General features: G+C 37.3%; 1 protein-coding gene across 1 annotated transcript in view; it reads right to left on the reverse strand.

Annotated features, from left to right (window-relative positions):
• Positions 1 to 753: 753 nt before the first annotated feature.
• The window catches only part of ARL15 (ADP ribosylation factor like GTPase 15), a 319,228-nt gene continuing 295,863 nt past the window's right edge, over positions 754 to 24,118 (reverse strand). Inside the window, exon 5 of the mRNA XM_065406746.1 lies at positions 754 to 906. Within this exon, the coding sequence (XP_065262818.1) occupies positions 754 to 906 (153 nt within the window). The remainder of the gene's footprint in view (positions 907 to 24,118) is intronic.

Below are 24,118 nucleotides of genomic sequence, written 5' to 3' on the forward strand. Positions count from 1 at the left end.
AACTGGTAAACTTTATTTTATTCAACCTATTTCATTAAAAAAAAATCTTATCTACTTAAGTTGTAGCTGCAATTTTATGCAAGCTATTTTTTATATTCCAGATAATCCAAAGTCCATAGCAAATGCTGATGTGTGCACAGGTTGTGTTTGTGTCTTATTTCCCCTTACTCCCACTAACTTCACTGCTTGTGCCTTTGAAAAGGTTAAGAATTAGAATAGTAATCAACCAGCAAGGTATTTGTATTTTCATTCAGTAAGACTTCAGACTAGACTTTGCATCAAGACATTTCCTTGCTTGTAAGATGATTTACGGGTACTCTCAATGGCCGTCCTTTCCAGATAGCTAGTTTGCTGACCCCAAGGACTAACACACAAAGTAATATCCACAAATTCTTATGACACTTACTTTTCAGAAAACATAGTTGGTGGTATTTTTTTTCAAACCTTTACAGACTGTGACTTTGTGCATGCAGAATTCCATATCAAGTATATTTTTATGATAATGCAGGGAGAAAACATGCAGTGAACAGAATTAGTGGTAAACAAAGAGTAACTCCCTATATTTCAGTAGTGTGATGACTTAACTGGAATAATCATATACCCAATTTACATTTATTTTAACAAACAGATCTTCTGCACTAAATGAAAGTTTATATTTACTGTAAGCTGTAACGCAGTCTTGATACCAAATCATAATTAAGCAGAAAAACAGGTACAACGATGATTGGAGAGGCAGTCCTCTTTCCTAGCTTTTCACATTCTTGAAGGCTCAAGCTCTCTCTCTTCTAGCAAATTTATCAGAAGGGTGAAGCTGTCTTTTACTGCTTCCATATCATCCAGGGAGCAGGGTTTAAGAATCCAGCGCTTTCCTCGTGCAAGTGGTTCAAGTTCAAAATATTTTTTGATCTATTTTAAAAAAAGTAAAAAAGAGGAAAAATTAATATTTCTTTCATGTTACAGCTGGTCTCTTGAAAATAAAATGTGGAAAAAACCCAGAGGACACTCATTTTTAGAATCACATCCCACAGCTGTTCTTATACTACAGGTTATATGTTGTGACCGGAAAGTGTCTTCTTTAGGGGTGAGTGACCTGCTTTGCAAGCCACCATTCTACCAATACATTTAACAGCATGGGAGGTCTGAGAAAGAATTATATGCACTTAAGGCATAGAGTAAAGTATATTAAGCAAGTGTTCAAAAAAAAGTAAAAAAAATAACAGCAAGCAACTTTATAAACAGCTGGGCTTGTACTTTAAAATCAACCTCATGACATGCTGCACCATATTGTTATTGATAAACATCTGTAACTACCTGATCAACCAAAATATGTAACACACACAAATTTAACTGTCAAAAAATTCCCCAAACTTATGTACTTGATTCAATGGTAAATTACAGTAGAGGTTTCCTGGGAACCTCAAGCAACAGAATGCTAGATGCAAACGACTTACACAACCAGCTGGCTCATTTGTAGATATACAGCAAAGACTAGGATATTAATGTGATCAAGGTAACAATAAGTATAATGTATGAGAGATGCTGTCTTTCTGTCTCTGATTGGCACATAGCATATTCTAGGTACAATAAAATTAAACATTAGTATTATTACCATAGAACAGTGGTTTTCAACCTTCTGGTCCATGGACCCGTGTGGGCCCACAGACTATGTCTAAGATTTCCAAAAGGGGTCTGCCCCGCCATTCGACATTTTTTAAGGGGCTGCAAATCAGAAAAGATTGAAAACCACTAATATAGAATAATGACAGTTAAGCTGTGAACCTTTTTGACGAAATTAAATCTCACTGTGGTATTGCTACACTAGTCATGTAGCAGAGAGATATGAAAAAACTGTAAATTTAACATTTGTCATTAAAAGTTGTGAGTATCAACATACTTGAAAGAAAATATTTGGGAAGATGTAGCCCCTAGTAAAGATTTCATTGACATTCAGGATAGCAGCCATGAAGCAGGAAACACTTTTAGACAAGTAAGGAAAGCCAGGTATATGTTGGCTGTTCTTCCCAAACTCACTGAAAGGTTTTTACTTCTTTTAAACACAATAGTCTCATTGTGGTTTAAATAAATTATCAAGAAAAAAAATAGGTTCAATAAATTCCTTGGTCTTTTTTAAGAAAGAAAAAAAAAAGAGGTATAATAGGTACTTTTTTCAGACTATTTTGATCAATGGATTTCATTAAGCTGTGTTTGTCAAGGAAAATTCCAACATACTTTTTCCTTAGTCAGTATTTGATCCAGAAAACCTACTAATGTCTGACACGTCAAATGGACTTTTATCATATAACTGCAATTACATGCATCAATGTTTGCTATTGTCAATAAACCAATAGAAATATTTTGTCCTTACAAAGTTTAGTCTGAACATTCTTGTACCGAGGAATGTTTTTGCAAGAAATATTAACTTTCCGCTCTCATAAAGACAGCCACAAACATGCACAATAATAGTAATTATTATTTTTATTTGTATTGTGGTAGCAACCAGAGGCCACAATCAGGTATCAGAAGCCCTATAGCACTAGACTCTGTACTCATTAACTAAATCTTCTAAAGACTAAACAAGCTGTACATTCTCCTTGCAGCTCTTCGAAATGTCCCTACAACTGTTTTGTTTACCTGGTAACCTAATTAAATACTAGAAGCCTGTAGCAATTTTATTAATTGACATAAATCTGAATTTATGTACTGTTGTGACAAGATACTTAGATGAAGTGCTAGACAGAAGTCTATATTAGAAATATTACAGTGAGGTAGGAGAGATTACTTATCTACAATCATCTATAAAGGTAACTGCATTACTAGGGATCTTGATCATAGTTATCAGAAAAGTTGATATTTCTATTTAAATAAAGAAGTGGGAACAGCTGCCCGTCTCAGCTCATAAATAGTCAAACCTAGATTTGTTAAACAATGCAGAGTCAGGTTGGTAACAACCTAGAAAGATGATTTAAAATCAAGAGTAAAAGTGTAGGCATACTTACCTATGAACAGCAGTTACCAAACCATTATTTACTGTGCTTTCCCTTTGTGTAAAATGTTATTAAAATTATCACCAATAGTACAATTTTAAAATTTGCAACAATTTTACAAAAATTGCCTAAAATCTTGAGACAATTAAGGATTTTAGAACTTAATTTTTAATACTATTAGGATACCTATTTCAGATCATTATTATTAAATCTACATGTCAGTGTGGTAAATCATTAGAATATACAGTAATCTAGTGAAGGTATGTATGTTGAAGTCTTTCATATAGTAGAAATTATACTAAAAGTCAATTTAGGTCAATGTTTAACCAAAGTACACGTTGAATGCTAAGTATGGAGAGGAAGTGAAAGCTGTACAAAAACATAACAAATCAAGGTTTCACTATAGCCACTTGATAAAAGGACCCTGCTGGTGTTAAGCTGACAAATATGGCTGAGTAACCTGAGATTTTCAGACCTCTAACCTACAGAATGCCTACCATACACCGCCTACTGGTAGACCAATGCCATCTGCCCCACTGATTACATACAAGTCTTAATTTACAATCCTATTTATACTAGATGCTTGAAATAAGGCCAACCAAGGCTGATTATCAAAAGGTAATGGCATTTTAATGATGGAGTCCTTGAGCTTAAGCTTTAAAATTTACAATATATGAAATTAGGGGGAGGGATGGCTCAGTGGTTTGAGCATTGGCCTGCTAAACCCAGGGTTGAGAGTTCAATCCATGAGGGAGCCACTTAGGGATCTGGGGCAAAATCAGTACTTGGTCCTGCTAGTGAAGGCAGGGGGCTGGACTCAATGACCTTTCAAGGTCCCTTCCAGTCCTAGGAGATAGGATATCTCCATTAATTTATGAAAATGCACATGGAAAAGAAATAACAGCACCAAGCACACTAGCATGTTAGTCTTCATGTAACTTACAGCAAAAGTAACAACCACTTACCAGGTCATACTGTTGTCAAGATGTAGCCTAAAATCATTTTGTACATTTCAGTGACAGTATGTTCGAAAACAAAGTCAATAATTGAGTAATAAAACAGGGCAAAATTCCCTTTGGTAAATTGGTATAGGAAAAATTGTTTTCTTGACAAAAATTTAAAATCCCATTCTTTGGGTTTTTTTTTATTTCTTGGTATGTAAATAAAATATAGAAATTAAATTAATGATCTGGCACAAATATTCTCTCTCTGTGAGGCTGATCAATGTTCCAAAATATCCAGAGTCAGAGAACCCAAATCTTGGTGGCTGCTGAAATAAGAGGAAGTTGATCATTAGGCAGTGGCTTTTGGAGTAGGAACTTCTAGTGATGACACCACAGAACAGCTGTTTGGAATACCCATAGGAGTGCAGCTATTCTGAGAAAAAGGCTTGCTAGCTAACTTGTCTCTAATCCAGATATAGAAAGGGACTATAATTAGCCTACCTCTATTTTAGATATTTAACAACAGTGGCATAGAAGGGATCTTCAGAATAATTCATTGTACGTTATTGCATTATCCAATTTAATCTTTACACTACAGTGGATGAACCTCAATAAGTCAAGGGCTTTGGGAACTGTTTCCATTATTTTGAAGTCTCTGGAAATTAGTTTGCATACACAAACATTTCTCCTATAATTCAAACCAGTGTTTGCTCTCTTATATATACAAAGTGTGATTCAATTCTAAAAACAAATATTTTCAGACTAAAAAAAGAAGCCTGCACTATGCATCTGAGATAAGACAGTGACTCAAAAGCTAGATTGGCATAATTAGGTGCCCTATGTTGGGTATATGGTCTACATTTCTGTTGGAATATTCTCTCTCTCTCTCCCTCTCTCTCTAACTTATCTCCCCTCCACCATCCCCTTATTTCTTTGTATTTGTTTTCAACATTGTCTTTCCTTCACTTTCACACACTTATTCCCTAAGGGATTTTTTCTCTCTGCTCCTATTTTCACAACTCTTCTAGGCATGATGCAACCCAACCACCACCAAAATGTCTGAGTGGGTTTGAAACGGTGTGAACAGCCTACCTACCCTAGTTCTTGCACAATTTCTCATCACAGTAGGACAAAAGTGGTCATTTTGGAGCTCTTCTGTCTTCTCCTATTGCCTGAATGGTGAAAAGGGTCTCTTCCTGTCCATGGGATATATAAGCTGAATATAAAGCTACAAACACCCGCCTCAGGTATCCTGCATTCAACATACAATTATCTGTCTTGAACAAACTGGTATTTTAAATTATTTACACAACTACAAAATTTCTAAAAACTGAGGTTAGAAAGAAATATGATTAATTAAATGCACATCACTGTAAGACTTCTGTAACGTCTTCTAGTGCTCCCCATTTTGGGCCTTCATCCCACAATGGGGCCTTGTCATGTTGCAAAAATTAAGTTGCATTGATACCACATTCTGTAATCAATAACCCCCCCCCAACACATGTACAATACTATTCTCTCCCACTTGAATACACTAGAAATATAATTCTCATACACTGCTTTTTCCAATATGTAGATTAAGCAAAAACTGGCAAAGAATCGTGCCCAGATCCCCAGCAAGTGTAAATCAGCATAATACCATGATGATTGTAGTCCTACACCAACGTACACAGGCTGAGTATCTGGCCCCAAAGTTAATTTCATATGTGACATTACTAATGTGCATCTATTCCATTCATAAAACTCATTTCAGTGAAATGTGCTGATGTGCTATATTCATATAGGACAACTCAGGAAAAAAATTGCTTTGATTGTACTGATGGCTATGAATGTATTTCAGTATCCTTTTAGATAAAAAAAAATCATGCAAATAGACAAATGCACTAAACCTTGTTTGCAGCCTCAGCTGAAATCCAAGTTAAAATGTATTTCAATCATTTGAAAAACATGTCCAAAACAAATAAAATCCTTCAAAAATATCAGAGTTGAGGAAATAATTCTTCCTTATGAAAGAATGCTATTACCACATCGTTACCATGATAGTTTGAGATTTAGACAAAACTGGATATGGCCCTCCATTTTTTTTTTTTTTTTTTTTTTTTTTGATAAGTAGACACAAATCCAGTAGTCCAAAAAATTGTCAGATTCATAGAATCATAGAACTGGAAGGGACCTCGAGAGGTCATCTAGTCCAGTCGCCTGCACTCAAGGCAGGATTAAGTATTACCTAGACCATCCCTGACAGGTGTTTGTCCAACATGCTCTTAAAAATCCCCAATGATTCCACAGCCTCCCTAAGCAATTTATTCCAGTGCTTAACCACTCTGATAGTTAGGAAGTTTTTCCTAATGTCCAATCTAAACCGCCCTTGCTGCAATTTAATTTATTTGTATTAGTTATTCAAAATTAATCTTAGAGCTGTTTGAAGAGTTCTGCTTCATTGCTCAGTAGGTATAGTAGACGGTCTCAATTTCTCTCCAAGGGAGAGAGGGAAAAAGGAAAGACTTTGATAGATTGGAAAAAATAAACAGAATGCCTGCAAAAAATTTCTTTCAATGACCTGTCCAAGAGTGACATTTATAGGAGGCTCCTTACCTCAAAAGGTTAAAACTAATTCAGAACTGATCAATATGTACTTGACATATTGTATTTGGATTGGACTGCACTGTTGCCTGTTGTGTGCAAATGCACACAATGGAGATGAGGTTAAAGTGCTCTTAAAATCTGCCTCTAACAAATTTATAAATGTAACAAGTTCTGTTGCTGAGTTTACTGTCACTCTGATTTCTGAATCTGTGAATGTGAAGATAGAACTTAAAGCATTTAATTACAAAGCATAAAGATTTTATGATAGAAATCATGTTACTGAGTTTTTATTTATTTTTTAAATGTGACCCTGCTTAAGGGAAAAACGTCTGTATTTTTGAGTAATAGCAGTTGCACTGGTAGACACTGCTCTAGGTTAAAAACAAAAAACCATTTCCATCCTAACACTTGTTTTTATAATGCTCATAACTAGTGAAGGGCAATAATGGTTATGAAAGGGTTGTGAAATTTGTGTTGCTAGGTTACTTTGTATGGTTATGAAGCATTCGAAATTTTGCTTTTAGCAAAAATTGTAGGTCCAAAAGCTTTTGCAAATGGGTTTCTGAAAGTCATTTCTAGTTCAAAAATTTTCATGTAAGTTCTACTATGGCCATAGCTGACAATTTTGGCTTGTGAATTTTGACTGACAGGGATAAAGAAACACACATGCACTTCACAAATCATTTATGAAGTATCCAATTTACACAGTGCTTTACAGAATAGATGCTCTCCTCCCTCCTTTTTATCATTCGTAACCTCCAGACTCTCCTCTCCTGAACTTGACCTTCAGATCATAAGTGATTCAGTCTTTTGCCTGCATTTTATAGAAGAATCTGAAGTGTTTTCAAGGGAGAGAGAGGATGCTTGACAAATGAGAATGGAAAGACTGTACTAGAGAGAGTGCAGCATGGTACTGGCAAACCCAAGTGTTGGAGACTAAAGAAGGGAGGAGAATAAGGTGACAGTTGTGAAGCGTGTGGAGAGTAGTGGTCATAAAAAATGTCAAAAAAAAGTCACATTAGATATCATGATAGGGGGACCAGAGTTGTTCTAGGCTATACAGGCAGGTATATGCAGAAATACATATATACAAAGATACCAGGGCCGGCTCCAGCATTTCTGCCGCCCCAAGCAAAAAAAAAAAAAAAAAAAAGCCGCGATCGCAATCGCGACCGGCGGCGGCAATTGGGGGGAGGGGGGGAAGCCGCGATCGGCGGCGGCAGTTCGGCAGCAGGTCCTTCGCTCCTAGAGGGAGTGAGGGACCTGCCGCCCCCGAATTGCCGCACGTGCCGCCCCTCTCCCTTGGCCGCCGCAAGCACCTGCTTGTTAAGCTGGTGCCTGGAGCCGGCCCTGAAAGATACACAGACACATTAGGACATGTGAGGAGGGCTGAGACAGCAAGGGACCAAAAGTGGTACAGAGATCTGTATTAGACTCTCCATGCCGGCCAGGACATAGGTCCATGTTGAGGAGTTGCCAGTATGTCAGCTATTTCCACACATCCACTTAGGAAGGAAATTGATTTATTTGGGTATATTGTGCTAACTTGTTCGCAGATAATAGTAAAAATCAGGTAATTGGTACAAAATTTTTGCCATAATTTTTTTTCACCAAGAATAGCCTATTTTCCAGAAAAACCCTTTGATTTTAATTGTCATGGGCATGCTCGAGTCTCTCTCAGACTACTGGGGGTCACTTAGATAATATGATGAAGAGGGTGGTATAATAAGCTACAGAACAAAAAAAAACCTGTTGGATGCACAGGAAAGAAAAATTCTCCATATGCAACCAACCTTTTACGGGGGCGCCTGAAAGATGCTTCATTCAAATGGCTTACTGCCTCCTGGTTAATGATGACAACACCATCTAGTCTATTTGGGAGCGGTGTGTGAGAACAATCTCACCTCCTATTAATATTAATGCAATTAAAGGGCGGTCACACAACTTCCTCAGTCCCCAAACTCTATGCTGAACAGATGAGTTCAGCACAGCCTTAGAAAGAAAGGATTTGTTATTTCATACATAAATCAGGAGAAAAGAAGTGACAAATATGTCAAATGGAAACGAGACTGACTCTCAGAGACAGCACTGTTTTAACAGAGACAGTTCTGGTTTCTAAAACCAGCTCTCCCACTGGCAAGTCACTTCACCTCTCTGCCTGTTTCCTCCTTTGTCTCAGTTGGGGTCTCTAGGTGCTACTGTAACACAAATAATAAACGACAAATTTCACTGCAAGGCTGAACAGATCTCAGGTCAGTCCATAGTGAATTCTAGTTATTGTACTGCCTATAGAGATAACACACCCTTAGAAATGTATTAGATGTATAGTATCAAGTATTAGATGGTTAAAGACCTAAACATTGTAAAGCTGATTGTTAGCAGTGACTAAAGCCAAAGACATTCAGAACATGTGAAATCCTACTTTCCCCCCCCCCCCCCCATATATGGCATACCCACATAATACATGTGAACTTTTTTTGAAACAGCTAAGCAATAACCCATGCCTGAGGGACACTATTAATGTACTCAGATGCATACTACTTAACATATGTCCTAAGATAGTTTATTTATTTTATATGTACAAATATATGTTTTAAAATCGGTACCTTATTGCATATATCCCTTTAAGAAAAAAATACTTGAGTGTCTGCAAAAATAATTGTACAAGATACTAAAAACATACAACTTTTACTAATTTCACTACACCGCTACCCCTATATAACTCGACCCGATATAACATGAATTTGGATATAATGTGGTAAAGCAGTGCGCTGGGGGGGGGGGGGGGGTGCGGGGCTGCACACTCCGGTGGATCAAAGCAAGTGTTCAGTATAACGCGGTTTCACCTATAACGCAGTAAGATTTTTTGGCTCCCGAGGACAGCGTTATATCGAGGTAGAGGTGTATTTGATTTATTTGTCTGACAACACAAGAAACTAACACTGGCTTTTTAAAAATCAAATCTCTCTTGCTCAAGATGCCCTAATTGGGTTATATTTGACTTTCAGTTTGTTTTTTTAAGCAGATTGTTGGTGTTTCATGGCTTGTTTTATTACAATGTGAAAGTTAAATACAAAGTAGAATGTTCACTTTGGCAGGAAAAAAATTCTAGTTTCAACTTTGGCTTTAGCTATTAACAAAAACCTAACCTCAGGAATACTACTTATACAAATATTTACCTAGTAAATACACCTGTTGTGTAGCATGTCAAGTTAAAATAATCTTTAATTATCCAGAAATCCAGAGACCAATCTATATTCGCACCCTACACACTACCAGAATAATCGTTGTGCATGCCTTGTAAGTTATCATTTGAAAACTCAATGTGCTGGTCAGCATTGTCTTGGTAAAATGTGTGTGGAAACATTGTATGTGAAATTATAAGACTCCCCTGGATGTTATTAACCCATGTTCCAAACCCCACAGTCCTGCCCAGGTAGAAGTCAGGTCTGTCCTAAACACAGGAAAGAATGTGTGCTTGCCTTAATTTGCATGTAAGCAGGAAACAGAGTCATCAATCATGGAGGGAAAACAAAGGAAGTTCAAACAGGTGAAAATAATCAGCAGGGAACATCCTTCCATATAGACTGTCTCCTGGGTCTCAGCTGGGGATTGAAACTATAAAAGGAGGAACAAACTCCCCAATGTACCCCTCTTTCCCCCAGCCCATCGCATTCACCTCACCTGAAGAGACAAAAGCAGCAGCCATTGGATTCTGGGGAAGGGGTCCTGACCTAAAGAGTCTGGTCAGTAAGACTGCTGAAAGCATGTGAGAAAACTTTGCTTTGAATCTAGCGTAGTTTGTTAATTTAGGCACCAGTAAGAGTTTTATCTTTATTTTTCTTGTAACCATTTCTGACTTTTATGCCTCATTTCTTGTACTCACTTAGTCATCTCTTTGTAGTTAATAAACTTGTATTATTGTTTTATCTAATCCAGTGTGTTCAAGTTGAAGTGTCTGGATATCTTCATTTGGGGTAACAAGTTGTGTGCATATTATTCCCTTAAAGGACTGATGGACATAATGTGTTTGAGCTATCCAGGAGAGGGCTGGGAAGTACAGGACATACATTTCTGGAGGAAGATCCAGGACTGCGGATGGATTGGGGTCACCCCGCAACATAACCAAGGCTGGTAAGAGCCAAGGTGTGGCTGTAGCATACACACAGACATAGCTGGAAGTGACTTACATGCGGAAGGCTGTTTGTGAGCAGACCAGGGTGGAGGCTACAACAGCAAGGCATTGTAGGCAGGGGTGACTCAGCTACTTATTAGTCTGGATTGTACCCTCGTATGTCTCAATCCCTACTATGAGGACCAATGACATGTCCAAAACAAAGCTTTCAGTTCTGATCTTCGTTAAATGGTGTATAGTTGTGTTTTCTAAATAGCTGTAGATGCAGAAGAATTACTGCATTTGTCTATACATGTGTACCTATTTAGAGACAGAATAAATAGCATTCATACATAGAGTGCTCATGTTCAAAAGCCCCAAAACACTTTAGGTCAGATACAAGTCCATAAGAATAGAGTTCCTAAAAGTCCCGCGGATTCCCATTTTTACAATACATAAACTGATCTAAGCAATGACTTAATACATGCACAAGGTAACATTTTATTTATCACCTATTTGAATTATATATGTGTCATAAGAAAGTGCATAATGCAGATTTTGTGCATTATTTGTGTAGTTATTGAAGTTAACAATTCTGTGCACTCTTGCAACTGTAACCAATGCTCACTCAGTATTGCCCTCTGTCCCCCTCAAGTGCCTGGCCCTGAAAAATGTTAGAGTTTGCTACAGCCTTTGTGCTAATAAAGCTGCGTGTTTTAGTTCAGACAGGAGAGGTTCATATTTTTGATCCTTGCGGTCAACAAACTACCAAAGGAGAGTGTGTTACAAAGAAAAAAGCACACATTTTCCAAAAAATGGAAAAAGAAAATAGGCATTCATCAAATAGTTTGATTTCAGGAAGATGGGAAATTAGTGGAAAAAAAACTTTTAAAAAAACCCCACAGCATCAGGGTCTCATAGGCTGATAGACAGTAGCCTCCTTTTTCTCCATTTGAAACATAATTTTGTCAATGTTTTTCTCTCTCTGTCATAGCACCTGTAAGAGAATTGAATTAAAGGTACTGCAGACACCAACACTTGAAGCTAATGAGTCAAGATGAACCCCAATGGACAAAGAATTTTCCTCAGCCCACATTTCTTTTCCTAGAAACTCCCTTCCTCTCCACTCATCCAACAAATATCCCCGCTAGTGGCAACTAATGGCACAATGAAGCTATAATGTCTCTTCCACATTACTTTTCTTTTTTTGTGCACAATATAAATCCAAACCCTACACACTTACAAATTAAGATGTATTACTTGAATTTTTGCTTAAAATAGAAATTACCCTATAATTAGATAGCTGACTAGAGCTTATAAATGATAAAAGTCAAAAGGGTTATAGTATATAATTAGCATCATTGAGAATATACTAAAAAGATAGCACCCCCTCCCCCTTCTAGTACTTCTTGGTAATGTACTTTTAAATATGACTAGCTAAAAAGATCTTCAATTGGTACAGAATAGAGTTAGTTAAGAAATGTTCTGTACACCGAAGGAAGTTAATGAGTTTAAGTCCCAAACTCACATATCAGAGACAACCAATTATCGTGTCTGAAACACAGGCTTGTAAAACTATCAGTTACTTGTAAAATGGTCTGCTACACACGAGTAAGATGTTGTTTAAATGGCCTAATTGACTAGATGCATTCACCATGAAATTGATTCCTTTAAAGCATTATTTTTTGAACTTGATACAAGTTAACTGCATCAACTGAAAATGGGAAAAAAATCTGGCATTATAAAGTGTAGGTTTCAGGTATGAGTTCAGTTTTTTATGAGGTCGAGGGTTACTTGAATGAGAAACTCATCAAGTACAGACAGTCATGTCTAGGGCACTAACTGAAAAGGTTTAATACAATTAGACTATTCTACCATTTCTATGCCAAGATGTACGGTATAAGATCCAGTACTATTCCACCAGAGCCTGTGCAGCTGTAAAATAGCACAAAGGAGGTAAGCTACTGGATCAAACATCTTTCAGGCAAGAGAAAAAGATCAGAATAAACCTTAGAGGTCTTATTTTACTACAGCTAGTGAAGTAGCAGAATATCAGTGATATTGTGCCTTACTCTTTGAATAAGATTAGCATTTAAAGCTTTTTTAATAACTGAAATGTCCTTTTATTCACGTTTTAAATTTAACTTAAATTACAAATTACTAATTGGACAGGGTACCATATATGCATTCAGATCTATTGACCTATGATCACTAAATAAACTAACATTTGCAGACTAATTTTGTATGTTAAATTCAATGTGCTGGCTACTGAAAAACAGTACACAATTTACAAGGTGTCTAAATACTATCTCCACATTGCTATTAATTCACTGGAACTCCTTAAGCTAAAATAATTGACTTTGTATTAGTTTAATTCATCATTTTAAATTTACTTGTTCTTTGGAAATGTTCTAAGGAAACATTTCTGATTGTCTATAAAAAAAGGAAACTACGTAATTTAGAGGATCGATAAAGCAGGGGTAATAATTTGAAAAAATAATAAATGAATAAAACAAATGTGTTTTATACATTGGCCCAGAGGTACTGGAGTAGCATATTGTGCTATCAACTAAAATTCTGATTTGAGAGCAGATTCAAATTCTCAGGTTCCAAACTGAAGAAAGATTTGTATGTTGTGAACAGTATGCTCAGTACCCATCCAAGAGTGCCAGCCACATTGTTCTTATAAGACCAGATGTAGACAGAATCATAGAAATTACAGTATCATCTTGTCCTTCAGCATACAGGCAATGTGCCACAGTGGAAGGAATCTGAAAGAGGAAGTCAGAGTCATAAAGATTAAGGCCAGAAGGAACCACTAGATCATCCAGTCTGACCTCCTGCATCTCACAGGCCACCAACACCACACAGTAGTACCTGCACACTAAACCCAACCATCAAAAGGAGACCAAAATATTACAGCCCACAGAAGACGAGACTACTATGTGCCACCGACAAAGAACAGTAGGGACCAAGGAGCACCAGCATTCAAGGCCCCTGCAATAGCAAGTGACCCACATGCTGCAGAGAAAGACAAAAAACCTCACGGTCACTGCCAATTTGACTTGGGGGGAAATTCCTTCCCGACGTCACGTATTGCCATCAGTTAGACCCTGGGCATGAGTGCAAGAACCAGCTCCAAGCACCTGAGAGAGAAAGAGAGAACGGAGAACGTTCAATACCACGTCAGAGCACTGGCCCTCTGTGCCCAATGCCTCATCTCAAGCCATGGCCATCCCTGATGCTTCAGAGCAAGGAGATTAAAGAAAGCCTTCCAGAATACAGTGTGTGTGTGGGAAAATCCTTCCTGACTCCATTATTCCAGATGCAGTCCTACCAGTGCCTTGTTCGGTGGCATTAATAATTTTCTCTCTCTGCTGGAAGTGCCTTGTCTAGTACATTCTATGATTGCATTTGCCTTTTTCACACTACAACACATTGGAGGCTCAGGGTCATCCTGTGATCAACCCAAACACCCAAGTCTCTCTCCTTTGTTGCTTCCAACTGATGAATCCCCAGCTTGCGGCAGAAATTTTTCTTATTAGACCCCAAGTGCAGGATCTTGCATTTTGTACTATTGAATTTCAGCCCATTTCTGTCATTCTAATCTTCCAGGTCATCTTCCTGTATAATATTCTGATCCTCCTCTGTATTGATGATGCCTTCCAACTTTGTATCATTAGCAAATTTGATTAGCACACTCCTACTTTTTGTGCAAAGGTAACTAATAAAAAATATTGTAAAGAGATCAACAAGGAAATGGGTTTAGCTGACTTCAAGGTATTGAAACAGTGTGTTTCTAAGCATCTTGGAACTGGCATTGCATTAAAAGATAAAAGTAATAGCAATTTTTTAAAAAGTACATCAGAAGCAAAAAGCCTGGTAAACAACCAGTGGAGGACACTGGACGATCGAGATGCTAAAGGAGCACTCAAGGACGATAAGGCCATTGCGGAAAAACTAAATGAATTCTTTGCATCGGTGTTCAGGACTGAGGATGTGAGGGAAATTTCCAAACCTGAGACATTCTTTTTAGGTGACAAATCTGAGGAATTGTCGCAGACTGAGGTGTTGTTAGAGGTGGTTTTGGAACAAATTGATAAACTAAACAGTAATAAGTCACCAGGACCAGATGGTATTCACCTGAGTTCTGAAGGAACTCAAATGTGAAATTGCAGAACTACTAACTGTAGTTTGTAACCTATCATTTAAATCAGCTTCTGTACCAAATGACTGGAGGATAGCTAACGTGACACCAATTTTTAAAAAGGGCTCCAGTGGTGATCCCGGCAATTACAGGCCAGTAAGCCAGACTTCAGTACCAGGCAAACTGGTTGAAACTATCGTAAAGATCAAAATTGTCAGACACATAGATTAACATAATTTGTTGGGGAAGAGTCAACTTGGTTTTTGTAAAGGGAAATCATGCCTGACCAATCTACCAGAATTCTTTGAGGGGGTCAACAAGCATGTGGACAAAGGAGATACAGTGGATATAGTGTACTTAGATTTTCAAAAAGTCTTGGACAAGGTCCCTCAAAGTAAGCTGTCATGGAATAAAAGGGAAGGTCCTCTCATGAATTGGCAACTGATTAAAAGATAGGAAACAAAGGGTAGGAATAAATGGTCAGTCTTCAGAACGGAGAGAGGTAAATAGTGATGTCCTCCAGGGGTCTGTACTGGGACCAGTCCTATTCAACATATTCATAAATGATCTGGAAAAAGGGGTAAACAGTGTGGTGGCAAAATTTGCAGATGACACAAAACTACTCAAGTCCCAAGCAGACTGCAAAAAGCTACAAAAGGATCTCACAAAACTGGGTGACTGGGCAACAAAATGGCAGATGAAATTCAGTGCTGATAAATGGAAAGTAATGCACATTGGAAAACATAATTCCAACTATACAGCCTGAAGGTCTGCCAACTGAGAAGTAAAAGGCAGAGCACACTGAGCAGCAAAATACTGATATTTGCCTCAGAAAAAAACCAAACAGTTCATTTCCTCTCTTGGTAAAAGTTAAAATGGATTAATTGTGGCATCCAGCAAAAGCAGGGTAGCAAAATGATCAGCTGGGTTTAGGTTAAAGGTAGACACACAGGATGAGCAAGTGCAACTGGGTCTTCTTAAGCAAGGTTCCTACCACTGACTACCACAGTGGTTTGTAGCATGACTGGGTCTTCATCTTTAAATCTGTGCTTGGATGAAGCAGGCCTATTTATTTTATACAATAATATATGCAACAAAATAACTCTTCTGCTATAAGTTACATATTTCATTAAACCTTATATAATAGAGCTAATGAAATCTTTTTTCTGTTCCTTTATTGGATGACATTTAAAACAGGATAGTAATGTTTGCTTAGCTATCTGTTCAACAACTCAAACTCCTGTTTGCGCACAAATACCCTTGTTCACATAAGTTCCTTTGTTCTCTGTTCCTGTCACTATCACAACTTGGAAAAGATGATAATTTCATTGTCAATTAAGAAACATTTTAGTATATGTTGTAAGAGTCCAGTGAGATGTAGGACTGTCATAGCTCTATTGTATACTTCAGCTAAATTTAAATTGGTATTCCACAGAAGAGAAGTTGACAGTGATACCATCATAAAAACTTCCAAAAGAGAGCAAGGAGATTTGTTCTGTTAACACTACAACAAGTCAACTTCAGTCATATTGAGACTTCCTAGTGACTCAAAGGGCTGATAAGCTTTAAAGAGTCTCAGTGAAGTAACAAGCTTTTCCCGAATGGTTCATTTACCTGTCGGTCATCCTAAGTTAGTGGAAAAATTTATAAATCCAGTATTTTAAAAATAGACGTGGCAGAAACCTCCCCAAATTATTTTAATGTGAAAATATCAACTGAAAATTGTAATATACATGTGTGTATTGTATTTTACACAATTGTTGCTTTCCTGGAAATTAGGTTTAAATTCATTCATTCTTGTGTAAATTCATTAAACTGTGAAAGTTAATCAGCAACTGGAGGGGGAAAGAAGAAGGACAAGAGAAGACAGCAGGAAGGATAAAATTTGTGTTCACAGACATACAATGCAGTCAGCTTTGAGATTTTTTTCTTGTGTGCATTTTTTCTGGAATGGAAAATGTGAATATGAAGTGCTAGATTAAATATAAGCTTCTTAACATTAATGTAAAACTTAATATATTAAGTACATACACAGACATTGGAGAATCATATAGATATCCAAAGAATGTATCTCAGTTAGGGTAGACTGGGGGAAAAGGTGAGTCCCCAAATGGGACAGGGAAGTATGGTCCAGTACTAGCTTAGGCCATAGGAGAGTTGAATTTTCTGCTCTGCCACAGATACCCTGTGCAACTCTGGGAAAATCACTTAGTGTCTCTGTGCCCCATCTGTACAATGTCGACAACAGCACTGTCCATCACAGGGGTGTTCGGAGGATAAATACATTAAAGATTGTGAGGTGCTCAGATACTGTGATCTTGCTGGCCATCTAAGAACCTTATACAAGAGAAAATCAGATAAAATTTCCATTCTGGATCCTGACCTCTCCCTGAATCTGAGACACTTGGAAAAAGTAAGGGGAAATTAGTTAGGGAAAAAACAAAACGATGCAAAACATTCCCTTTCCATAAAATTAATTGCATTAATGCATTCTGGGACCTTCTGGAACTGGTTATATCTGAATAAGATCCAGCACTGGATAAACCTAAGTAGGGAAGATTTGGATGTTTTCAAACAGAATCATTTAGGATGAAAGGAAAAGAATAAAAGATTCTCTTTTCCTGATCTGGTCAGTTCTTCTAAGGCAGTGGTTCTCAATCTTTCCAGACGACTGCATTTCTTTCAGAGGCTGATTTGTTTTGTGTACCCCAGGTTTCACCTCACTTAAAAACTACTTGCTTTTAATCAGACAAAAATATGAAAGTGCCTCAGCACACTATTACTGAAAAATTGCTTACTTTCTTATTTTTACCATAATTATAAAATAAAACAATTGGAATATAAATATTGTTCTTACATTTCAGCATACAGTATATAAAGCAGTATAAAACAAGCAATGTCTGTAATTTTAGTTTGTATTGACTTTGTTAGTGCTTTTTATGTAGCCTGTTGTAAAACTAGGCAAATATCTAGACGAGCTGATGTAACCCCTGGAAGACATATGGATATCCCCAGGGGTACACTTACCCCTGGTTGAGAACCACTATTCTAAGGTATGTAATTCACCACTCTCCCCACATCTAGCAGTTGTCATGCTCTCTTTTGAGTTTGGAAGCTTTGGACAAAACAAGAGGGAGAATAACTTTTTGTGCGGTACAAAAGGAAGAATTAATTGTGGTAATGAATAACTCTGCAGCACAAAGGATAACCTTGTCCTTATGGAAGATGTAGTAAGGCCCATGTCCAAGAGCAAAGATTTGAGACTCTTTTGGCAGCTAAGATTGCAACCAGGAAGCACATCTTTATGGAAAAGGAACACAGGGAATTGGATGCTATCTGTTCAAGAACGGATTGTAATAGCTTGCAGCACTGTGGCTAGAGACCTAGATGATTCTGCATTTATGATACAATTTGAAGTTAGCGTGAGATATGGTGATGATAGCCTCAGGTCTATGTCAGCCTGTACGAAATGTAAGAATTTGGAAACCTAGTTTTCTGGGATTAATCTTACTATCTTGATACCAATAGGAAAAAGTTGTCCATACTCTTGAATAGGCTTAGAGAATTGGAGGGGCCTGGATACAAACTCTACACTATTTTGGAAGTGTACTCCATCTCACTGAGTTTTCTTTTCAACAGCCAAAATATTAGGTGCAGGTAGTCTGTACAGGATACAGGAATGGGCCCATAGGTAGGAGATCTGTAATCTATCTCCTGATAGTTATGCCCCTTTTATATGGATCAACCTGATGGAGGCTAGGTGATCTTCTGCCCAGGAAAATACTGCATTACTTTGGCATTTAGACTAATTTCTTCTATCTGCCTGTCCATGTATATGTGCTATGATCCCTCATGTCCAATTGAATCAAAACATGCTTTCCTCGGTTGATTTTGAAAATGGATAAGGTAGGAGTGGTGCACTGAAGACAGAGAATCAAGTTAGAGGGCAGAAGGCACATGGACATGTTGGAGCCCAGTATTTGCTGGAAAGAGGTGCCGCCGCAAATGTCTTGGACTTAAGAAGTGGCTAAGTTCCAGGTTATTCCGTTTTATGGCTGTCTACTATCTGATGAAGATTATCACAGAAATACCCAATTATCTAACGCATTTCTTTCTCTCTTTCAAGTAAAATTTAAATATTCTTATTCATTACTGTGAGCTCACAATCAACTTTCACCTACTTGTTAGACCAACGTCCACAATAAAGATTCCTTCATTCCACCCAAACCAAGCCTATTTTCAAGAGAACAGTGGGAGGCTTGCTTTAGAGGGCTCACTTGAAGCTTTGGGCCTAAGTCATTCCTGGAAGTACAGCTTTCAATTATACTAATTCCAGGGATAAGCAAACAGAATTCTGACACAGCATAGACTCTCTCGGTTCCCAAGAACGTTTTACACAGAACATAGCATCACAAAAGCAGCATGAGTCAATGAATTTCAACACTAATACTACACATTCTGGAGTGATAATATTTTTAATTCTTTTTAAACTACAGTCATAACAGCTTAATTAAAATTAAACTATTTGATTCCACTGCAGTTTTGCTGATTGTCACATTTTCTTTCTCACAATGATCACAATACCAATGAAATGCATTTATTGCCACCAAGAAAAAAATGTAAGCACTTTGAAAGAAATGAAGCAAAAAAGTGTTTAATAAGGTATTGCACATATTACTCTAACTTCTGAAACCAGTCTTTCTGAATAGTTTGTTCATTCTGAGTAGGTTACAGTGTTCAAGAGCTGCACACTATTCTTTCTGGTGCACTAAACATGGGAATGATTATTCAAGCGTTTCATCAGTATAAAAAAAGAAAATGGAAAAAAATGTAAGAATTTGTTTTGACGTTAACCAAGAATTGTGCTTGCTAAACAGTCTTGTTGGTTTTTACACCAGGTGTGCTCTCTTGGACGGAGGGAATACAGGGTCATTTTTCAATTGTTTTTGTAGATTTAATATTGAAAATAGTACACAAATCAGAAATTTTTCAATGGTTTTAATACTGAAAATAATTACAATGGTTAGTTCTTATACAATTCAATAAATAAGTAAAAAATTGACAAAATTACAACTGCTGAAGACCGTGTATGATATACAAGAGACTTGAAGCTACAGAAGAACGGACTTAAGTTTTTTGTTGGTTTTTTTCCCATTCAAACTGCAGTAATACAGCATGCTTACCAGAAGGCCATTCAGTATATTCCTCCTTAATAAGTTAATGTTGTTTGATTTTTCTTATCATTCTACTTTCATCTGCATATTGAAAAATGACTCTCATCAAATCCATTCTAATTTTCATCAACCAACCAATTAAAGTTTATTGGAAGGAGCACATTCAGCATGACAAGAAATCCATTACATTATCAGGATATTTTTCTTGTCATTTGTTAGACTAGGGTAAATATTTTTTTTCTTTAGAACTGTAGACAAGAAAAGCTTTCCCTTTGGAGAACTACTAAGAGGTTGTTATCTAGAATGGTTTTGCAAATAAGCAGATGGGAAAGAGTCTGGACAGTGGTATTTTCCCATGCCACTTGCAAAGCTGCAGTTCATTAAGGAACTCTATGATAATAGTACCACTGCTAAGAGTAACCATCATCTGATAGGACAAAAAAGAAAATTCTCTCTGGACTACAGCATTCATTTGACCTCACACACACTGCTTATGTTGACCCTACTTAGAATTAAGATATTGGGGTAGATTTTCAAGGCACAACTGGCAGTTAGGCAGGCACCTAATTTCCAGTGACTTGCAATGGGAGTTGAGGTATCAAATGGCCATTTGATACCTTTGAAAATCTCCCCCAGTGTCACATAGTAGAGATGCTTCCAGTTATAGAGTGGCTGCCCTTCTTCTCCTGTAAGAGTGCCCCACAACGGGAGGATTGTCTGTGCATGCATTCAAGAAAATCTAAAAACCTCTCCACATTCATAGAATCATAGAATATCAGGGTTGGAAGGGACCTCAGGAGGTCATCTAGTCCAACCCCCTGCTCAAAGCAGGACCAATTCCCAACTAAATCATCCCAGCCAGGGCTTTGTCAAGCCGGGCCTTAAAAACCTCCAAGGAAGGAGACTCCACCACCTCCCTAGGTAACGCATTCCAGTGCTTCACCACCCTCCTAGTGAAATAGTGTTCCCACTCTTCCCCTCAATTCCCTGCTAATTTATTTTCAAGACATTTATTTTGGCAGCCAGGAAACTCATTCTTCAATCCTTAACAAAATCCCCTAATTCTCAAAGAACTAAAGATTGGTGTAGGAAAGATTGAGCTGGCTACCCTGTCAAGAGCGATCAATGCGGTGTAAGTAGATAGATTACCCAGTAGTAATAAACTGCAATAATTTGGAAATATGACCAGTCTTGAACTTTTCGAACTAATTCCTCACATGGTTATAGATTGATCTGGTATATAATCTGTTACACATTTTTTATATACCAGTTATGAATACAGTGCCCCTTTCTTATGTAGGTCCCTTACTCATTGCCATGTTGTCTATGGTAAGTACATTTCCTTACTCTTCAAGATATGTTTTAATATACAAACTCAATTATTTATATGCATTTATGTAAAATAGTTCAGTCCCTTCTCCAAAAAATGTATATGAATGCTATTTGATGAGAGAGGTATTCTTCTTCTGGTGCTTGTGCTTTATATACAGAGCTGCAACGTGGTAGGCAAATTTTGTTCCATTACCCCTCATATATAGCAATATTAGAAATCACAGTAATGCATATTCGCAGCAATAACAGATGTTCAAAAGATAGCTGAGGCTTCTGTTTGGTATGGAGCCAAGACGACAAGCTACTAAAACCTATTAACAGTGAATCCTGACTGTGTAAAGAATCATAAGGAACCATATGATGTCTAGAAAGAAAACAAGAAAAATAATAAAATGTGATCATAAATTTAATATATTTTTATTAATACCTGGCAACAGAATAGCAATAGACAATTTAAATGTGTACAGCAATATAACTGACTTGTGTCAGATGCATAGTTGGGAAGAAGACTGCAGACATTCCAATATTTATAGCAAAAGAAAAAAATGAACCTGACTTGATTTGGCATAGAGATCTTTATGTCTCATACTGACATTCACCTGAACATGGAGATTCTGTGAAGAATCCAAATAATGAAACACCTTCACTTTGCCAGTGACAAACACCAAACAATTAGAGATATCTGGGGAGCAAGAAGCTTCACTATAACAAAGATTACACATTTATAGTGTTTCTTGAACCTATAAGAAACCTACCAAAACTACCAGAAAAAAATTGTTAACATTAAAAAAAAAAGAAAAGAAAAAGTATGTTGACAAAGGATAATGTTCAAGCAAGTGCTTATAAGGCAGACACCAATGAGTCTCTACACTTTCTGCTGACTACAAGTCATTTTCAAGAGAGATGCAAGTCAGTCCGACCATTCTCATGCGGACCAAGAAACAATGATTCCATTAGGTATTGGTGACAGATATTTTGTCTGGAATTAATTTAAGTTTCTGATCTTCTAACTACACTATCAGTGTGAATAAAGAGGCAACTGTGATCTTTCTGGTTAAGTCAAGGTTAATTCTTTTGGGACTTCAAATCAGTAGCATAACATGGTCACCCAGCCATTGAAGGGTTAGACTGTGCTCTCAGCAACTGGTTAAGGTATTATGGTTTTATTAGCTATCAAAGGATCTCAGTGGGCCTACAAGCATGTGCTTAAGTGCTTTCTCAATTCAGGGCCATAATGAGTTTTCCAAAAGGTACATAATGCACATATTTTAGGATCAATTCAATAATGTTATAAATGGAAATACAAGTAATAGATTGCATAGGATATCTGGAATTGAGGCATTTCAGTCTTGCCCTCAAATATGCATGTGAACATCAGCACCTATCAACAAGGCAGCTAACTTCAAATGATGCATGGTAATGTTCATATGAGGGGAGGATTGAGTCCACAGTACGAGATGAAAGATGCACTTATCCTAGGGTACAGTACTACATAGTAAACTGCTTATGATTCTTCAAGAACTATATGACATTAGGAAAATCTTGAAAATAGTACACTACTCTTAGTTACAGGAAGTGGTTTGAAGAATCCTTTAAACAATCACAAAAGGACCTAAAAAAGAAGTATAAGACTACCTACACATGTCAAAAATAGCTATACCTCTGCAAGACGACTTGCACTGTCTGAAAGATGAATGGCATAATCAAGGACTATCTGCCTCTATTAGTAGCTATTGAAAGAAACGTTTGTTATGCACATCTAGCAACCACCTGAAAATTCAGGGCAAGGAAAGGAATCAAGAACATTACAGCAACCTGAAACTACTAGGATTATTAATAATAGCAGTACTGTAAAGTTTGAAGTATTTTGGTTTTGCCTTTACAAAGAGACAAAAAGAGTTAAATTTTGAAGAATCAAGTTTTATAAACGTAGAAAATATTTTAACTTAACAAAGGGGATTGTTATATAATGTTGAGAACTAACAGTTGCTAAGTACAAACTCCTAGTTTTTTTTTTTTTTCAATTCTCCCACTAAAGTGTGGGAAAGTCACTTTAGCAAGTCACTTAATCTTCTCCGTCTCAGTTCCTCATCTGTAAAATTGAGTTAATAATATTACCCTATCATAAAGGCATGCTGTAAAGCTAACATTTCAGTTAGCTAATATAACATTGGTGAGATACTTGGATAATAAGGTGATGAGCACCTGAGGAAAGCCTATAAATACATACACATGGGGATGCCAGAGAGGACCTCACATGAGGAAGAAAAGGGGACGACCTTTAAAAAAATGTTTTGCTGTTCATTCTTAAAGGCCCAGGCATATTTATACAATATTTAAAGATGGAAAAGAAAAGGATTGCAGAATAAGGGAAACCAAATTCTGCCTTATTTAAAAAGTAGCGTTTGTTCCTTGCTTACCTTCTTCTTGTCTTTCAGATCCAACCAACTGGACAAGAACCATCTGCTGCAGCATCACAGCCCACCAGGACAGGAATAGCTTGGAGAACCATGGCATTACTTAGCCCACAGCTGTTCTCTCACGACTACTGAAAACGTGTCCAAGAGCCAGGTCATACTGCCTTGGATCTCCCACAGAACAGATTGCAATGACTCAGGATCTTTCTGGGTCAAGAAAAGTCAGCCAGGCCGCACTGTTGTCCATTTAATACACAGAACCAATTATCCGGTCTCATTTCCATTCTGGGTATCCTATTTCCAGATTCTTATTTAAATCTGCTCTAAGAGAAAGCCATGACAGAGGACTGCCTCACAGCAGCAGTTTGAAATAAAAAGTTTAAGTTTTGGGCATGGGTGGAGGCAAAGGAACGGCAAAGA

The sequence above is a fragment of the Emys orbicularis genome, chromosome 6 (genome assembly GCF_028017835.1).
Source record: "Emys orbicularis isolate rEmyOrb1 chromosome 6, rEmyOrb1.hap1, whole genome shotgun sequence".
NCBI lineage: Eukaryota > Metazoa > Chordata > Testudines > Emydidae > Emys > Emys orbicularis.